General features: G+C 50.1%; 1 protein-coding gene and 1 long non-coding RNA gene across 5 annotated transcripts in view; one reads left to right on the forward strand and one right to left on the reverse strand.

Moving 5' to 3' along the window:
• Positions 1-18,606, forward strand: part of Evi5l (ecotropic viral integration site 5 like) — a 39,763-nt gene that overhangs the window by 14,469 nt on the left and 6,688 nt on the right. Inside the window, exons 2-12 of one of the 4 annotated variants that reach the window (XM_040731056.1) lie at positions 1,126-1,310; positions 3,972-4,161; positions 5,181-5,405; positions 5,514-5,588; positions 6,177-6,302; positions 8,501-8,644; positions 8,874-8,963; positions 10,275-10,372; positions 10,462-10,522; positions 16,829-16,882; positions 17,779-17,865. In XM_040731056.1, coding sequence (XP_040586990.1) covers positions 1,159-1,310; positions 3,972-4,161; positions 5,181-5,405; positions 5,514-5,588; positions 6,177-6,302; positions 8,501-8,644; positions 8,874-8,963; positions 10,275-10,372; positions 10,462-10,522; positions 16,829-16,882; positions 17,779-17,865 — 1,302 coding nt within the window. In that variant the 5' untranslated portion in view covers positions 1,126-1,158. Of the gene's footprint in view, positions 1-1,125; positions 1,311-3,971; positions 4,162-5,180; positions 5,406-5,513; positions 5,589-6,176; positions 6,303-8,500; positions 8,645-8,873; positions 8,964-10,274; positions 10,373-10,461; positions 10,523-10,689; positions 10,837-16,828; positions 16,883-17,778; positions 17,866-17,978; positions 18,012-18,606 lie in introns of those variants that run through there. The other 3 variants (XM_005085280.4, XM_013124650.3, XM_021236051.2) reach the window with 3 other exon arrangements.
• On the reverse strand, positions 468-18,551 carry LOC110343757. The gene is made up of 2 exons (XR_002386083.2): positions 18,259-18,551; positions 468-817 (listed from the first exon to the last, which is right to left on the reverse strand). It is a non-coding gene; the product is annotated as an uncharacterized LOC110343757 (long non-coding RNA).

Here is an 18,606-nt window from a genome sequence, read left to right on the forward strand (position 1 = left end):
GAGTCTACAACTTTTCTGCTTTGTTTTTGTCAGTGTGTAGTAGGTGGGTGAGTGTGCAGGTGGAGGCCAGAGGGCACCCACAGCTGTTGTCCTTTAGATACTGTCTACTTTGCTTTATATCTATTTTTAGATTTTAATTTGCATGTATATGTGTATCTGTGTGAATGTACACCATATATTTGCCTAAAGGAGGAGTCTCATCCCTTGGAGCTGGAATTACAGGCAGTTGTGAACCACCTGATGTGGGTGCTGGAAACCAAACTTGAGTCCTCCGGAAGAGCACTGATCTCTCAAGGTCTGAAATTCACCAGTTTAGTTCAGCTAGCTTGTCAGTGCACCCCAAGGACCTTCCTGCCTATCTCCAGTGTTGAGATGAAAACACACAGCACCACACCAGCATTTTACATGGGTTTTGGGGATCACACTCAGGTCTCATGCTTATGTGTCAAGCACTTCACAGATCAGCCTTTTCCCAGCTAAGCATTTGTTTTTATCAATAGACAGACAGAAATCAGAAAAGACAGTGTCCTCAAAAGCTTCCAGAAAGCTAAGCAGATGACCCCAGGAAAGAAGCCCTGGCATGCTGAGACAGATCAGAATGTGCCCTGGGAACCTTCAGCCCCACTGTGTATCCACTTAGAGCACTGATTCCTGGCACTTTGATGTGGCCTTGACTTCCCAGCCGAGGAGACATTATTGTTCCAGCCATTGACAACACCAGACAATTAACAGTGGAGAGTAACTGCTTCATGTGAGCCAGCAGCACACTCTTCTTGATGAGACAGGACAAGTCAAATGCCACCATGACTGCAAGCCACTGCAGAGAACAGAGCACAGTCAGAGAAGGTCACAGAACAGGGACTTCTGTACCCCTGAAGTTTCACATAGAATCCTTAGGACCTCCGATGACAGAAATCCTCTGGCCCAGGCCCTGTTGCTGGCTGAGCCTTGGCTGTTGGTTAGATTGCAGCATAGAATCTATGGTACAACTGGGAGTGGACCAGAAGCGGGAAGTCTGGGATGATGGAGTGTTCTCAGGTTCAGCAGGCAGACTCTGCTGGCCCAGAGCTCACAGTCCAAGGTGGGCATCCACCCAGTGCTAACTACATGTATCTCCAACCCCAGACAGAGCTGTAACCTGGCTTACCCTCCTGGCTGATGAGCCTGCCCACCATGGCGAGCCCCACTCTGAGCCCCGACTCCTCATCTCAAGAGGCGCTGTCAGCACCCACCTGCTCCCCAACCTCTGACTCTGAGAACCTCAGCCCAGATGAACTAGAGCTGCTGGCCAAGCTCGAAGAGCAGAACCGGTGAGTGGGGAGGAGGAGGAGGGCTGGTTCCTGGATTCCCAGGAACCTTCCTACCCAAAGCTGGACCTGGGCTGCACAGAGTTACAGCTACCACAGGATGCTATCCAGACTGGGCTGGATAGATTGGTTCCCTCATTCACATGAGGAAACCTACACCTCCAAAGCTCAAATTAATCTAGCCACCATTTACAACGCCATTTTTGAAGGAAGAGGTGATAGCTCCCACCTGACCTGTCTTAGAGGTCTTGTTTTGTTTTGTTTGGGGCAGGCGAGGGGGAGCTTTGATTTTTTTTATCTGTTTGTAGAATTCCCTCACTGGGGTATTCTAAGTAGGACTTGCTGAGCCATACTCCCAGACCCTCACTGGAGGACTCTAGGGGAATGCTATAGCACAGAATCATGCCTGTAGCACCTCAGTGAGGTATTCTAGACACTACTGAGGTACTACTGAGCCACAGTCCGACTGAGCCACAACCCTGGGCTCATAACATTACTCAGGAAAGAAGTGAATCCAGCAGATCAGGGACACTGGCCACAAAAAGGGACTTATTACTTACAATTCCCAAAAGGAGAGGAAACAACCTGTCAGTCAGGAGGCAGACCAGAGCCTGAGGGAAAATGCAGGCAAGAACCCTTGTGTTGGTTTCCATGGGCAGGCAAGCATTTCAGTTAGCTCCAGCTAGAGGTCTGTCCCTGGATGCTGTGCACTCAACCCTGGGTGATATTAGCAGATGGATAGTGAGCGCAGTGTAAAAGCTTGATGGAGGAAGTGGTTAGGGTGTGGGCGCTAGATTGGGTGATTTGCATATGAAAGTTCACTCACTGGCTTGTGGGCCTTTCCTATTTTTAATAACTGCCTAACCCTAGGAGGGACCATCCCAGTCCCTCCATCTACCTAGTCTATAAAGCTGTCAAAGGTGTCGTAAAAGGTCCTAGCACCCAATACATGGGGGGTTACAGCAGAAGGATTAAGAGTTTGAGGCCAGTCTGGATTTTGTAACCAGATCCTATTTTAAAAACTTGAGTTATCAATGGTAGAACACTCACCAAGAATGTACAGGTCCCTAAATTCCATTCCCATTTCAAAAAAGAATCAAGGGAAGAAGGCTGGAGATATGGCTTAGTAGTTAAAAACCTAGTTAGTTGCTCTTCCAGAAGACCTGGGTTCAATTCCCAATATCTTCATGGTGGCTATTTGTTAACTCCAGTTCCTGGTAACTGGATTCCCTCTTCTGATCTTTGGTTATTAAGCACATAATGGTTTACGGGCATACAGGCAAAACAAAATGAAATATTTAAAAATAAGAATTAGTCCAGGTATCGTGGTACATATCTGTAATCCCAGCACTTGGGAGGCAGAAGCAGGCTAATCTCTTGAGTTTGAGGCCAACCTAACCTACAGAGTGAGTTCCAGGATAGCCAGGGCTACACAGAAAAACCCTGTCTTGAAAAACCTAAATATAATAAGGAGAAAGGGTGGAAGAAGAAAAGATTTATTTTTTAATAAAAAGTAAGGAAGGTTGGTTTTATTTGTAAAGTTCTTGAATATAATCCCAAGAATCCACATTAAAAACTAGTCACACCAAGCATTTAATCCCAGCACTGAGGAGGCAGAGGCAGATGGTTATCTAAGAGTTTGAGGATAGCCTAGCTTACATAGGGAGCTCCAGGCTAGCCAGGACACACAGTGAGACTCTGTCTTTAAAAAAAAAAGTAGTCATGCTAAAAATTACATATTTGTAATTCCAGCAACAGGGAGGTAGGGACAGGCTCACTGACCAGCCACCCTTGCCTAATTATGGAGATGCAAGTTCGTGAGAGACCCTGTCTCAAAAAATAATACAGACTCCTGAACAGTATCCAAGGTTGATCTCTAGCCTCCAGGAGCTTGTGAACATTCATCCACATGTTCATACATATGCATGTATGCATGTGAAGAAGGAGAAGGTAAAAGGATGGAGGGAGAAGGAAGGAAGGAAGGGAGGAAGGAAGGAAGGAAGGAAGGAAGGAAGAAAGGAAGGGAGGGAGGGAGGGAGGGAGGGAGGAAGGAAGGAAGGAAGGAAGGAAGGAAGGAAGGAAGGAAGGAAGAAAAGGACATGGTTAACACAACCCCACAGTGTCCTTGGTACTCTATAATTGCCATCAGCCAGAACTTGCATTCTGAGCCCCTCTATAAAGTGTAGACCATCTCTAAATCTGCTGGGCAGAGTTAGTCTGAGAATGAGATGACAGAAACACCCTCAGCATGATGCCTGGAACAGAAGAGGAATACACAAATGACTTTCCAAGGGTCAGTAGATGAGGGCCATGGCTTAGGCAGGTTAGGTCACTGGTCGAGGTCACTTAGCAAGAAAGGCAGCATAGGGGCTGGAGACATGGCTCAGCAGTCAAGGGCACTTGCTGCTCTCTCAGAGGATCCAAATTCAGTTCCCAATCCCTGCATTGGGTGGCTCACAACCACTGTAGCTCCAGGAGGTCCAATGCTCTAGTTTGGCCTCCACAGGCACCTATACACACATCACATACTCATATAGAAATAAACATTTTTAAAGAATAGAAGGCAATGTGGATCCAGTCTAAGAGGTAAGGCACTCCAGAGGGCCCTGTGTCTGGGACTCACTGAAATTTTCTGGCCTCCTCTCTCCCACCCTTCCTGCCCAGGCTCTTAGAAGCCGACTCCAAGTCCATGCGCTCCATGAATGGCTCCCGGAGGAATAGCGGCTCCTCACTAGTATCCAGCTCCTCGGCCTCCTCTAACCTGAGCCACCTGGAGGAGGACACGTGGATCCTCTGGGGCCGCATTGCCAACGAGTGGGAAGAGTGGCGACGCAGAAAGGAGAAGCTACTCAAGGTGGCCTGAGGCAGATGTGGGATGAGCGTGAGTCTGGCCAGCCTGGTCCTTTATCCACCAGGCAGGGCCAGGTAGCCCAGCATAGGCAGAAGGGCCAAAGTTGAGGTGTGCAGATGGGACACAGGGACAGGAGAGAGGGGGTAGGGTTGTGTCTGCTTGCTTTCTGCTCTAGTGTGATGGTGAATACCTATGACCCCTGCACCCAGGACACTGAGGCAAGAGGCTTGCAAGTTGAAGGCAGATCTCTGTGAGCTCAAGAGGTCAGCGTAGTCTACAAAGCTACACAAAGAATGTGAGGGCTGAGGAACTACCTCTGTCTCTAAAGTGCTTGCTGTATAAGCCTGAAGACCTCAAGTCCATTCCCAGCACCTGTAAAAAGATGAGCATGCTGGCACATGCTCTAGGGAGGCAGAGATCGGCAGATTCCTAGAGCTCCCTGGCTAGTCAGCGTAGCCCAATGGGCAAGCCTCGGCCTAATAAGAGGTCCTGTCTCAAATACACTGTGGACAGCTCAGCAGGCAAAGGCACTTGCTGTCAAGATTAACAATCTGAGCTTTATCCTCAGGTCCTATGTGGTCGGAAGGAATCAATTCCTTCAAATGCAGATGCAAGCTGTTTTATGATCTCCACATGTGTACTGTGGTACATACTACCCACCCACCCCCACACACTAAATAATAGATGCAATTTAAACTATAACAACAAAACAAAAGCCAAGGCAGATACCTCTGGGAATGACAACTGAGGCTGACCTCTGACCTTCACATATACCTGTGCACAAGCACACAAACATATGATTGTGCACACACAGAAGCTAGGCATGAGAATTGGGTTTGTAGCTTAGTAATACAAGAGTCACTTTAGGAGGAGGAGCCCAGTAAGCACATGACTAGTGATTAGATGTCCTCTGTGTCATCCTAAACACATGGATTGGGTTGGCTTTGGGAAGGCTGCAGTGCATGAGGCGAAGTCCAACCCTGGCGTCTCCCCTACCCCCATTTCATCCCTCCCCATAACAGGAGCTGATCCGAAAGGGCATCCCACATCACTTCCGGGCCATCGTGTGGCAGCTCCTATGCAGTGCCACAGATATGCCTGTCAAAAACCAGTACTCAGAGCTACTCAAGATGTCCTCACCATGCGAGAAGCTGATCCGCAGGGACATTGCCCGCACCTACCCAGAGCATGAGTTCTTCAAGGGCCAGGACAGCCTGGGCCAGGAAGTCCTCTTCAACGTCATGAAGGTGAGGCCCAAGCATTGGCTCTAGCCACCTTAGCAACAATCCCCACTTGAGATGACTCTGTGGGGGCTGATGAGAACCCTGTGTTCAGCCATCCTCCTTCCCTTCCAGGCATACTCCCTGGTTGATCGGGAGGTGGGCTACTGCCAGGGCAGTGCCTTCATTGTGGGCTTACTCCTCATGCAGGTAAGTGCCCACCCTGGGGTTCATCTCCGAGAGGGGCACAAAAGCATTCCCTATATCCAGTGGCCTCCTAGGGCCAGAGCCTTCCTCAGCAGCCAGCCCACTGTGACCTCTGACAAAGGTCAGGCTAAGCCCCCAGTAAATGTATACAGAGGGACTAGGCACTTGTGCTACCTGGGTCCTGATACTGTACTATCCAGGACAGGGACAGGGCTTTTAAGGGGATTTGAGAGTTTATGGGGGACTTGGGGACTCCTCCAAAGAAATCAGAAGGCATAGGACAGGGAGAAGGGGACAACCAGGAGTGAATGGGGATGTCCCAGCCATGTAGCTGAGACTGGGGTACTAGCAAGGGTTAGGTACAGCTCCATTGTTTCCTGTCAGTGACCCTCAGCAAATAACACCAGCCACAGGTTTTCCATCAGTAAACAGTACTGACCACATTTATGGGTTTCAGTAGCCAGGTACAGTTACAAAAAAATACAAATGGGACAGAAACTGGTCCCTGTACCATAACAGTCCAGAGTCCGAGCATGCCCTTCCCATCCTTCTGTCACTCAACACACACACACACACTGCTGGTCCCTCCAGATGCCTGAGGAGGAGGCCTTCTGTGTATTCGTGCGACTGATGCAGGAGTACCGGCTGCGGGAGCTCTTCAAGCCCAGTATGGCTGAACTGGGTCTCTGCATCTACCAGTTTGAGTACATGTTACAGGTAAGCAGGCCAGGGATGGCCACCCTGAAGCTATCTCCAGAAAGCTCCCCAAACTGGAAATTCTAGGCCTGAGAAATCACCCTTGGGAGGTGGAAATGTGTCATGGTTAGTAGGATACTTGCCTAACATGCATAAAGCCCTGGGTTCCATCCCCAGCACTTCATAAACTGGGCATAGAGTCCACATCTGTCATCCCTGGACTTTGGAGGTTGAGGCAGGAGAATCAGAAATCCAAGGTCAGTCATAGGAAGCTCATAGTCAGCCTGAGCTACACGAGACTCTGTCTGAAAGAAAAAGGGGGTGGGGGGTGGCAGAGGTGATGTGCCTGGAGCCTGGCAAGGTGACACATACCCATGATCCATGTGCTTGGATTACGAGACAAGAGGATAACCAGTTCAAGGTCGCCCTATGCTACTTAATGAGGTTCTGTCTCAAAATCTAAGAGCTGGGAGGTTGGCGCATGGCTCGGTGCTAGAGAACTTGTTTGGCATGTGTGAGAGTCCTGGGTTCAGTCCCTAGTTCTGTGGAGAAGGAAGAGGAAGAAGTGAGGGGAAATGAAAAGAGAGAGAAGGAAGAACAGAAGGGAGGGAGGATGGAGAGGCAGGCCCAGAAAGAGACTCCTGTCCTGTCCTGTCCTGTTCCCCAGAGATGAAAGAACACAACCCTGGAGCATGCTGGGAGGGACATGGCCGGGACAGGGGCCCCTTGACTCCTAAAGAGGCTCCCAGAGCCACTAAAGCAGCGTGGGAGGAGAAGGGCTGGCCCCATGTGCTAAGGGTGTGGTGGAAGGAGGAAAAAGTGTTGTCTGCCTGTCTCTGCTGATTGTGGGGAAGCTGCAGACATGTATCTCATTTATAAATAGCAATCCCCACAGGGCTCACTCCTGGCTGGCAAACAGAACTGAAGTGTTTATGCTGCACACACATGCATGCACATACCATCCTTACATTCTCATACACACTGGCCAGTTCCAGAAGCCCATGGCAAGAGAACTGTGCCCTCAGTGAGTTATCAGTGAAGGACCCTCTCTCAGGGTCCGAGGACCGGGTAGGAGAACTCCATAGGAACCGATAGTTGCACAAACAGGCCCTACAAAAATGAATGAGAGGGCTGGGATAGCATGCTTGCCTAGCATTTGCGAGGCCCTACGTTTGATCCCCAATATCCTTCCCTAACCGCCCCCCCAAAAAAGAAACTTTGTGGCTAGGCATGGTAGTGTGTGAATCCTTTTTTTCCTTTTTTTTCCCCCATTTTTGAGACAAAATTTCTCTGTAGACTGTTCTGAACTTACTTCTTAGACCAGGCTAGCTTTTTTTTTAAAGATTTATTTATTTACTACATATACAGTGTTCTGCGTACATGCCGGAAGAGGGCACCAGACTGAATTGTAGATGGTTGTGAGCCACTATGTGGTTGCTGGGAACTGAACTCAGGACCTCTGGAAGAGCAGTCAGTGTTCTTAACCTCTGAGCCATCTCTCCAGCCCCCAGGCTAGCTTTGAACTCAGAGATCCACCTTCCTCTGCCTCCCCAGTGCTGGGACAAAAGGCCAGAAAATAGGTAGAGACAGCTGGACATGGTAATACACGCCCTTAATCCCAGTACTTGGGAAGCAGAGGCAGCCAGGCCCCTGTGATTCATTAGCCAGCCTGATCTACATAGCAAGTTCCAGGACATTCAGGGCCCTATAGTGAGACGCTGTGTCAAAAAAGGTAGCAGTTATCAACCTCTGACCTACACACACACAGGAACACACACCCTTACACATGCACACACATATGAACAGATACACACTTCCTCCACACACCCACAAATAGAAAATAATTTGATTCCCAGCATCTTCCCCCCTCAAAGTTAAGAAGTGATTACCCCAGGCTGGAAGACCTAAGACCTGCACAGCCTAAGATTTACACAGTCAAGCAGATGTGCAGTCTATAGCACAGATAATCACTAACTCAAGGAGGAAGCCCAGAGCTCTGACACCTTCTCCAGCCTCGGTTTCCCCAATGGTCTGCTTGTGTTCCCATGTCACTCAAAGTTCCAGTATGCCTCAGCTTCCCCCAAACACGGTAGCCTAAAGGGGACCTACGGGAGACCCAGGATGCCCAGGGTGGGTCAGCAAATGCTCCCTGGAGGTGAGAGGCACTGAGGCTCAATACCTCCCTCTCCATGCCCACCAGCCTCCCCATCCCCACACAGGAGCAGCTTCCGGACCTGAACACCCACTTCCGATCCCAGAGCTTCCACACATCTATGTATGCGTCGTCCTGGTTCCTCACACTTTTCCTCACCACCTTCCCCCTGCCTGTTGCCACCCGGGTCTTTGACATCTTTATGTATGAGGTGAGTGCCCCCTAGGGCATCCCTGCCCACTCCACTCTGCATGTGGAAGGAGTGACATCCCACCCCAAGAAAGAATCATGACCAACCAACTGGACAAAGGGCGGGCTAGGATGTCCTCCTGGGAGGACAGGAAGCTCACTGGTGAGGGGACGGGGTCTCACTGATGGGAGGACTGGGGCCTTCGGGTGAGAGGATGGAAGGCTCATGGGGCTGTGGGTTGCTTTTGCAGGGACTGGAGATCGTGTTCCGAGTTGGCCTCGCCCTGCTGCAAGTGAACCAGACAGAGCTGATGCAACTGGACATGGAGGGCATGTCCCAGGTGAGTCAGGACGGCTGGGCAGGTGAGGCTGTCTCTACTGAAGGTGACCAGCACAGGAAACCTTCCCCTATGACAAGAAGGGAATTCATAGAGTGCTGGCCTAGCATGCATGTAGCCCTGGGTTCCATCTCTAGCCCCACATAAACATGGCTTCCATTCCAACACTGAGGAGGTGGAGGCAGGTGGACCAGAAGTTCAAGGCTAACCTGAGCTGTACAAGATTCTAAGTTATGAGGACTTGACTTCCCAATGGAAGTCATTCCTGAGCATCTGGGATTCTTTCTGCTTTCCCCTGAGGCTTTCCTGAGGAACCCCAGACTGTCAGAAATAGCCCAGAGCCAGCAAACAACCTAGCACTGGGAAGAAAGGGAGGCCTGCACTCAATGATTTGGGGAGGTGCTATTCACTCCCCCCCTTGTTGCCAGTCACCAGAGCCTGCCTGTGAAGTGACCCTGGCTGAACTGGGAGACTTTCAAATGGTTTTATCCCATCTCTCAGCCTGGGGAGTATGGGAGGGATGGCCTCCTGCCCTGCCCCTCCTTGCCTGGGCCTGCTCCTGGCACAGTCTGCTAGAGCAGAAGCCAGCTTCCCCTCACCGTGGTTTCCCTGTCACACAGGCCCCTGCCCCCTCCCAGCGTCTTCCAGCTGGTGCTTCAGGAAAGAATGCACAAAAGCCACGGTTGTGTCTATGAACACGGGCATCCATTGTCCAAGACTGCCTGAGGGGGCCATCTGGGCGGAGGAACAGGACCTGTTGTCCACTGGGCTTGCCTGCCCCCTTCCTGAGGAAGGTTCCCCCATGCTCAGATACCATAATTCATCCCAGCCCTGCCTTCAGAAGGTCTTCTAGCCAGATTGTTTTACCATCATTTTACTTAGTATTGTTGCTAGTGTGGGGATTAGGGGGAGGAAGCCAATGGAGGAGGGCTCATGGCCGATGGTCAGATCACAGCACTCACAATTCACTTCTCTCCTTCCACTCTGGGGTCTGGGGCTCAAACTCTCTTCCCTTCCACTGTTCGCCCTGGGGACAACTAGCCAAGCTGATCCCCACCCCCCCACCCCAGGCCTGATTTTTCTCCAGTTTCCCCCAAAGGCATCCTGGGAAGGCAGGCCTTCCAGTCTTCCCCAGCTGCTCCTTCTCATACAGTCACTCATTTGCACTACAGATGCTGGCTGAGTAGCCAAAGTCAGCAGCCTAGGGCATGGATGAGACAGGAGAAGCCGCAGGCAGCAGCAGAATACAGTGACAGCTCAGGCAGACCCTGATGGTCAGGACCCTTGTGACAGTGACTCCCTGTATCCCCACAGTACTTCCAGAGAGTGATCCCCCACCAGTTTGACAGCTGCCCGGACAAGCTGGTCCTCAAGGCTTACCAGGTCAAGTACAACCCTAAAAAGATGAAGAGGTCAGTGCCTGGCAATGGAGACCCCAAGAGGGAAGCCCTCCCCAATCCTGGGGAGGCGGGGACGGTGACCGCATGCCCTGTCCCCACAGGCTGGAGAAGGAGTACGCAGCTATGAAGAGTAAGGAGATGGAAGAGCAAATCGAGATCAAAGTGAGTTCCCGGGGCATGGGGGAGGAGCAAAGATGGGCGCCCTGGAGGCTTTTCCTCGCAACTCCAGAGCTGGCCTCTAGAGGGCAGTCCTATCCAGCGCATGGGTGGACCGGGCTGGCCTGGGCCGACTGCCTGAGGCTTCTGATGACCCTTCCTTTACCTGCCAGCGCTGCGGCGTGGGAGCACCTGTCCCAACTGGCATATCCTCAGAGCTGGCCACACAACAGTAAACAAGACAGTCAAAGTTCCTTGTCTTCATGTGCCCGAAGCCCCTGTCATGGGCGAGCGTCAATAAATCAGTGAAATAGTGTGAACTCCAGAGTGCACTGGTTATAATCATACAAGAGAGAGCCAGACGCGCCTGGGAAGACACTCCAAGTCCAGGAATTCAGCGCAGAGGGCCTAGGGTAGCAGGATGTACCTGGTGGGCAGGAGAACACCCAAAAGGCTGAGATGACAGGGAGCCTTCAAGGTTGGGGGCTAAGAGGAGAAAGGCTCAGGCAAGCAGGATATGTGGACTAGAGTAAGAGCACCCACTGAGGGTCCTGGTTGCACTGGTAGCTGATCTGCCAGCCCATCAGAATCAGGCCCTTGAGTACACAAAACCTCTTGAGTCCAGACTCACCTCTTGATGGCTTCTGCTTCACCCCTCTTCATGTGATTCTAGCTGTTCACCCAAAAAACACTGATTGAGACAAAAGAGTGATAAGAACCTGGCTTCCCAGATGAAAGCACTCTTGAACTCCGGGAGTCCTCCCACACCTCCCCAAGGAGCCCCAGGCCCTGCCAAATACAGTCCAGGGCCAGGATTTAGAAGATGAAAGTGGAAGGCTCATACCCAGCTAACCCTTGGGAGGCCCCACCTACTCCTACCCACCAACTAGCTGCATGTCTTCAAAGCCCACTGGCCAAGAATGAGGGCCCTGCCACCCAGTACAGAGGACAGACAGGCACACAAACTCACACACAGACCTGGTTCTGTCCTCTCCAGTTGATGAGTCAAAGTGGTTAGCACTGGTGTCCCTAGCAGGTGAATTCACTTAAGCATTGGCGGCCCCATCAGCAAAATGGGGTTTTTGCTGTGCTATTCCTATTACTTTTAATCTTGTGGTCATCATTTTCACCTCCTATAGAAAGTCAGGGGCAGAGCCTAGATGATCCAAATCACCTGATACCTGTGCCTGCAAGCTGACACACCTGTCCCTGCTTAAGGGTTCCAGAAAGCTTTCTATCCTAGGCTTGTGAGTCATCTCACAAGGAAGGCAGCTTAAGTGTTGCACCAGACCAAAATGTGATTCTTGCTGTGTGCAGACAAGGGGTCTGTTCTTATCTGGTGACCATGAGGACCCAGCAATAGGTAGATATGCCACAGACCCTTGGAGCCACAGGCCAGAATGAAATTTTCCCGAGAGTTCCCCAGAGGCCTTGAAGAGTCAGGTGGATGCTGCCACATAGGGCACAGGTGTCCTGCAGTTAGGTCTTTCACCTTTGGCCTGTTTTAAAACATCCTGATTTGATGCTGGGCAGTGGTGACACAACTTTAATTCCAGCACTCTGGAGACAGAGGCAGGAAAATTTCTGAGTTCAAGGTCAGCCTGGTCTATAGAGTGAGTTGCAGGACATCCAGGACTACACAAGGAAACCCTGTCACAAAACAAAACCCTTATTTGTCTGAATCGGGGAAGGCAAGATGGCAAGTGCACGGACAACTATGTTGGAAAGAAGAGTGTGTTGGGGCTGAGGCTGTAGCTTAGTGGTGAGCATATGCCCAGCGTGCACAAGGCCTTGGGCTCTGTCCTCAGCACAGAACAAAAGGGAAAGAACAAAAGAGGGCAAAGGGTAAAGTGCTCCCTGTGCAAGCATGAGGACCTGAGTTCGATCCCCAGAACCCACATAAAGTGACCAGGGGTAGTAGTCTCCTTTTAATCCCAGCCCTGGAGATGCAGAGACAGACAGACAGATGCTGAGTTTAGCTGGCAAGCAGCTTAGCCAAATTGGCACATTCCAAGTAAAAGAGGAAAGGTCTGGCTATGGAGATGCCTTGTTAAGTGCCTGTCTCTCAAGCATGAAGACCTGAGTTCAGATGTCTCAGAACTCAACAGTAAAAGCCAGGCAAGGCTGGTGTGCCTTTGTAACTTGGGGTCAGGGTAGGTAACAGGCAAATCTGTGGAACTCATTAGTCAGCCAGCCTAGCTCAGACCATGAGCTTCAGCTTCAGTGAGAAACTGTTTCTAAAACTAAAGTGGAACAGGTATGGCGGCACATTCTTTTAATTCTAGCTGTCAGGGGGTAGAGGCAGACAGATATTTATAGGTTCAAGGCCAATCTTGTCTACCTAACAAGTTCCAGTCCAGCCATGGCTACATAGTGAGACCCTGTCTCAAAATAAACCAACAAACCCAGGCATAGTGGCACATTCTTGTCATCCTAGGACTGATGAAGTGGACTTCAGAGGATCAAGAGTACACAGTCTTCCTCAGCTATATAGCAAATTAGGTGCCAACCTGAGCTAAAGGAAACCCAGTCTTAACAAAAGAACACCAGGCATGGTGGCACACACCTTTAACCCCAGCACTTAGGAGGTAGAGGCAGGCCAATTTCTGTGAGTTCCAGGCCAGCCAGCTCTTAAAGTGAGACTTTTTCTCAAAATACAATAGTTTAAATGCTGTGTGCACTAGAGCATGAGCTTATACACACATCCCTGTGCACGCACGCACGCGCACACACACACACAGTTGGTTACTGTTTCAAGAGGAAAAAAACAGAACATGTCAAAGAACATAGAGGAGGCATGGAGCAGAATCTCCAGCATGCTTTCTACAGGAAGGAAGAATAAGAGCAGGACAGATGTGTGTGAGCAGGCTCAGGACCAGGCAGGGTAGGCAATGTGAGTGATTGTCTCAGCTTCAAGGAGCTGAGCAGTACTGGGCCATTAGAATAAGGGTGGTATCCATTTAGTAAGCATCAGACTGGTGGGACTTGGGTTCTGGACATGTTGGTTTTGTGTTAGAAAAAAATGACAATGTACCTGCCCTACAGCAGTTGGCTAGTTCTGGGAAGGATTCTCTCTCCGAAGCTAGCAAGGCTTCAGATGCTGAAGCATCTTAAAACACAGACACTTTCAGAATCTGTTGGTTCAGTGGGTGAAGGCACTGCCACCAAGCCTGATGACCTAAGTTTGATCCCCGGGACACACACGGTGGAAGGGGAGAACTGACTTCTGCATGTTCTACACAGGTGGATCATGGCAATCTGTGCTTGTGCACATATAAAATGAACATAAGTGCAAATACCTAAATACAAAGCTTTATTTGAGGATGTTGGGGTGTTTTGTTTTGTTTTAGATGGAGTCTTCCTAGGCAGTCCTGGCTGGTCTTGAACTTGACTCCTCAGTGCTGGGATAACAAGCATGTACCACTATGCTCAGCCTCATTTACTTATTTTTTTATTGTTTGCTTCTCATTTTTAACCTTAGACAAAAATGTGAGGAGCAATGAGTTTGTTGTGGCAAGGCCTTTATGTATGTAGTGCAAGCTGTCCTCAAACCTGAAAACCTCCTGCCTCAGTACTATAATTACAGATGTGTGCCACCATCCTCAACTGGAAAACAAAATGTTTTAATATAGTATCTCACATAGAGCAAGTGTATGACCTAAACCTGCTTTGTAGCTAAGGATGACCTTGAACTCCTTCCTCTTGCCTCCACTTCAAGAATACTGAGATCAGAGGCATGTGCAAATACACCCAGTTTGTAGGGTCTTTCGAGTTGAAACCAGGGCTTGAAGCATGCCAGGCAAGCATTCTACCAACTAAGCTACATACCCACGCCCACACTCCCAATTTTTTGTAAACTGTGACCAGTATACAGCCCTGTGTACCCCTCGTTCATTCTGCCTCCCTTTTTTCCCTTTTGGATAATCAGGAAAGAGAGGACTCAGCTGGGCCTGCGTGTCCAAGCTTCTCTGTGGGTGGTGGTGCTAGGTGCAGTGACCCACTGAGTTCAGATTGGACAGAGCAATCCAGGAGTTACAGGTCAGGGTCAGGGACCTAATCCTCCTTGGTCTTAAACAGTTCTGACCCAGCTGTGTTGGGAAGTTCAGCTGAGCTCTGCTTCTCTTGACTTAGCTCCTTACACATGATGTGAGGGGTGACTGTCAGATCCGTGATTTGCTCCAGTTGCTTTCTGGGTGTTTCTATCACCATGTCTCCCCCCAGAAGCAACCCAGGAGATATCTGTGTAACCAACCCATAGCAAGTATTCCAGTTTCATGTCTGCCGCTATGACAAAATACTCTGACAAACTGAGGCCATCTGGAGAAATGGCCAGGCAGTTAAGAGGACCTGTGTTCACAACTGTCTTTATCTCTATCTCAAGAGATCTGATGCCCTCTTCTGGCCTCTGGAGTCACTCCATGCACATTTAAGACAAGAAATTTTTAGTTAACAATTCCACGTTACAGTTCGTTACAACCAGAGTAGTCACAGCAGAAGGCATTTGAGACAGTTGGTCACATGGCGTCCAGTCAGGAACAAAGAAATGCTTGCATGTTGGAATACGTGCTTGCTTGTGGTCAGTTCTGTTTCTCCACTCATGCAGTTCAGGGTTCCCTACCTGGGGAATGGTACCTCCTACAGTGGGCTGGCTCCTCCCATATCAATTAAGGCAGTCAAGGAAATCTACAAATGTGTCCACAGGCCAACCCAATGTCAAGTTGACAACTAAAACCCTTACAGCCAGACAGGACTCTCACTCATCTCCTAATGCAAATGATTTCTTCATAATCAAGAGGCTGAGGAGGCTAGCTACAGCACATCTACATCAATTTCCTACAGGGTCATGAGAGACCCTAAAACCACAGATACCCTAATTTCCTCATCATGGAACAGAAGACAGAGCCAAGCATGATGTGATGCATCTCTATAATCCCATACTCAGGGGATAGAAGGATTAGGGTTCAAAGCTGACTACACTATATAACAAGACTGTAGGGGGCAGGAGTGTAATAACCAAGGCAATGTTGGGGCTGGAGAGATGGCTCAGAGGATAAGAGCACTGCCTGCTCTTCCAGAGGTCCTAAGTTCAATTCCCAGCAACCACATGGTGGCTCACAACCATCTGTAATGAGATTTGGTGCCCAATTCTGGCCTGTAGGTATGCAGACATATGCTGTATACATAATAAAAAAATAAATGTTAAAAAAAATAACCAAGGCAATATCTCCAACGTGCCCTGTCTTTTATTCACACCACATACCCAGCATCATGGTATATATCTACCATCCCAGTTCTCAGGAGGTGGAAGCAACAGCATCAAGGAGTCCAAGGCAACCTTGACTGCACAGCAAGTTCTAAACCAGCCTGGGACATATGAAATCTTGCCTTAGATTAAAGCAAAGACCACCTACATGTTCAACACAGGGCCCAGTTCTGAGAGGAGAGTTGTTCCAGAGTCTAACTCAGGGGCTGCTGGGACCAAAGCAAACAGTGGTCAGGACTGCCTGGCATCAGCTTCTCCCCCGAAACAGGGCCTCTGCCCTTGAAAGGCTAAGGCAAAAGCAGACTTGTGAGGATAGTGGAGATGCTGACTGTTGGGGGGGCACGCCATGAAAATTCCCTGGGCTGTTTCTACTGAAGGTTTGGATTTTTAAAAAAATCATTTTGAACTCAGGAGGCAGAAGCAGGCAGATCTCTGTAAGTTTGTGGCCAGGCTGGTCTACAGAGCTAGTTACAGGATAGCCAGGAATACACAAAGAAACCCTGTCTCAAAAAAAAAATCATCATCATGATTTTAATAGCTCATGTACACCAGGCTGGCCTCCAATTTACTACGTAGCCAAGGATAAGCCTGAATTTATGATTCTTCTGTCTCTGCTTCCCAAGTGCTGGGATTATAGCATGTGCCACCAAGCCAGGGTTTTGTGAATCAAGGACTTTGATGTGTGTAACAAAAGCACTCTATCAGCTGAGCTACACTCCTGGCACCAAAACAGTTTTAAATGTTATTTTGTGGGTGTATGCAGATGTATGTGAAATAACATGTATATGAAAGTTCAGAGGACAACTTGTGGGAGTCATTTCTCTTCCACCATATGGGTCCTGGGGATCTAACTCAGGTCATCAAGCTTGGCAGCAAGCGCCTTTATCCAACAAGCCATCAAACAGGGATATGCCTCATCTTCTGAAATTTCCCACCCAGAACATAAGGTCTCTAAGGGACCTTCCTTGACCTCTGTGGTTGGTGAAGGAGGATTAAGTATCTGTAAGTGTTCAGGCATACTCTGAAGTGCTCTTCTTCTTCCTCTGCAGAGGCTTCGAACAGAGAACCGACTGCTCAAACAACGGATTGAGACCCTAGAAAAGGTGAGGAGTGTGGGTACCAGCCGCTGGGTTCCAAATCTCCAGGCCTCAGAACACCCAGCAGCCATTAAGGCTGGGCCATTGCTCCCTTCTGAACCAGCTGACTTAACCCTTAGTAGGGCAGGCCTCACTCTTTTTTTTTTTAATGGGGAGTTTTCTGGGGAGAGGGAAGGGAGCGGAGGAAGGGAATGGGGAGGAGACAGTCAGACTGAGACAGTCCTGTCTGCCCCTTCAGAGGAGCCAGGCCTTTCTCCTGTGATCTCAGCACACAGGAGGAGGTGGCAGGAAAAGCAAGAGTTCAAGGCCCGTTGGCTCAGCTGCATGAGACCCTGTCTCAACAAACGCCCCCAGACCCACTGAGATTTGGGCTGCCCTGTTATTAGGGGTTCTCAGAAGACTTCGTCCCACTCTGGATCTCAGCTTAGCCCCTAGGGTTGCGGCTGAATTACAACCCAGTGGATGGCAATCAGAAACCACATGGCTGGGAGGATGGGCTCTGTCTCTGGGCCACAAGGAAATCTAACCTGTAATTGTCAGTCTCACCCTAGAGAGGGAGGGAGGCAGAATGGAAGGGCGGGGCAGGGGGCTCACCACTTGAGGTGGGACTTGGCCTTGAACCCTACTAGGTTAAGGATGGGGGTGGTTTGGGTGATTTAGCTTGACTCTGGGCCCCACTTCCTGCTCCTTTGTGCTCCTCCTTTGACTATTTGCTGACCATGGAGAGGATGTTATTACCACACCAAAAGCCTCAATTCTTGTTTTCTCTCAAGATTAAAATGCATCCCCTGTCCCAGCCCTCCCCGGGACCTCCTCCTCACACAGTGAAGTAACATTCCTGTCGCTGAGTTTTCTCAGCCCAGTGCACCCTGACCTCCCCACTCATATGAACCCCCCTCCAGGACGGAGCTGGCTCTGGCTTTGGTCTTTCTCCGGGTCCTCTTCCGCTGGTTCTCTGGTCTTCACTCCTCTCTCCCCTGCTTCTAGAGGTAGCCCACTGCGTTAGTGACAAGTGGTTCTTGTCTGTCTCTCCCCCTCTCCTGTCCCCTGCCTTCTGCTCTGCCTCCTTCCCCTGTTGCTGGGAACCCCCTTCGCCTGGTAGGAGAGCGCGGCCTTGGCTGATAGGTTAATCCAGGTACTGTAGCCTTTCCATATACCTCTGCACTCTCCATCCCAGACCCTTCCTGGGTCCCTGCACAAGACAGCCAGTAACCACCTCTTTCCTGGCCACTGCCATTCTGGGGGCAAGGGGGCAGGCCTGGCAACTTGCATGGAGGGAGCAGCTTTCAGGGAAAGGGATGCTTTGAGGGAGGGGCATGTGAGCTGGAGACAAACACCAGGATGGGAGGCATTTGTGGGAGTGAGTTTAGGAGAAAACTTACACTCAGCCTAGACAGCAGGCTTCCTCCACCAAGGGGCAACATGCCACCCCAATAGGGCTCTGGACTCTGAAAGCATTTGGTTGTAGGCCTTGACATGCGTCCTGCTGAGCTTCCATGAGCGTGCTCACCCACAGGCATGCATGCACGACTGCAGGCACACACACAACCCTTTGACTCCTCTCTGCTTCTGCTGCCATGCCACCACCATCTCTCCCTCGCCTGCTTCTGCTGCTGCTGCCGCTTCATCCTTGGATGGCTTTTCTAGAAGCTTCTGCACAGCACCCAGGGGCTCCGAGCCTGGAATGGGGGACAGGGAGTATCAAGTTGGGTGGGAGAGATGTGGGTGGA

This window comes from Mesocricetus auratus, unplaced genomic scaffold (genome assembly GCF_017639785.1).
Source record: "Mesocricetus auratus isolate SY011 unplaced genomic scaffold, BCM_Maur_2.0 Super-Scaffold_100025, whole genome shotgun sequence".
NCBI lineage: Eukaryota > Metazoa > Chordata > Mammalia > Rodentia > Cricetidae > Mesocricetus > Mesocricetus auratus.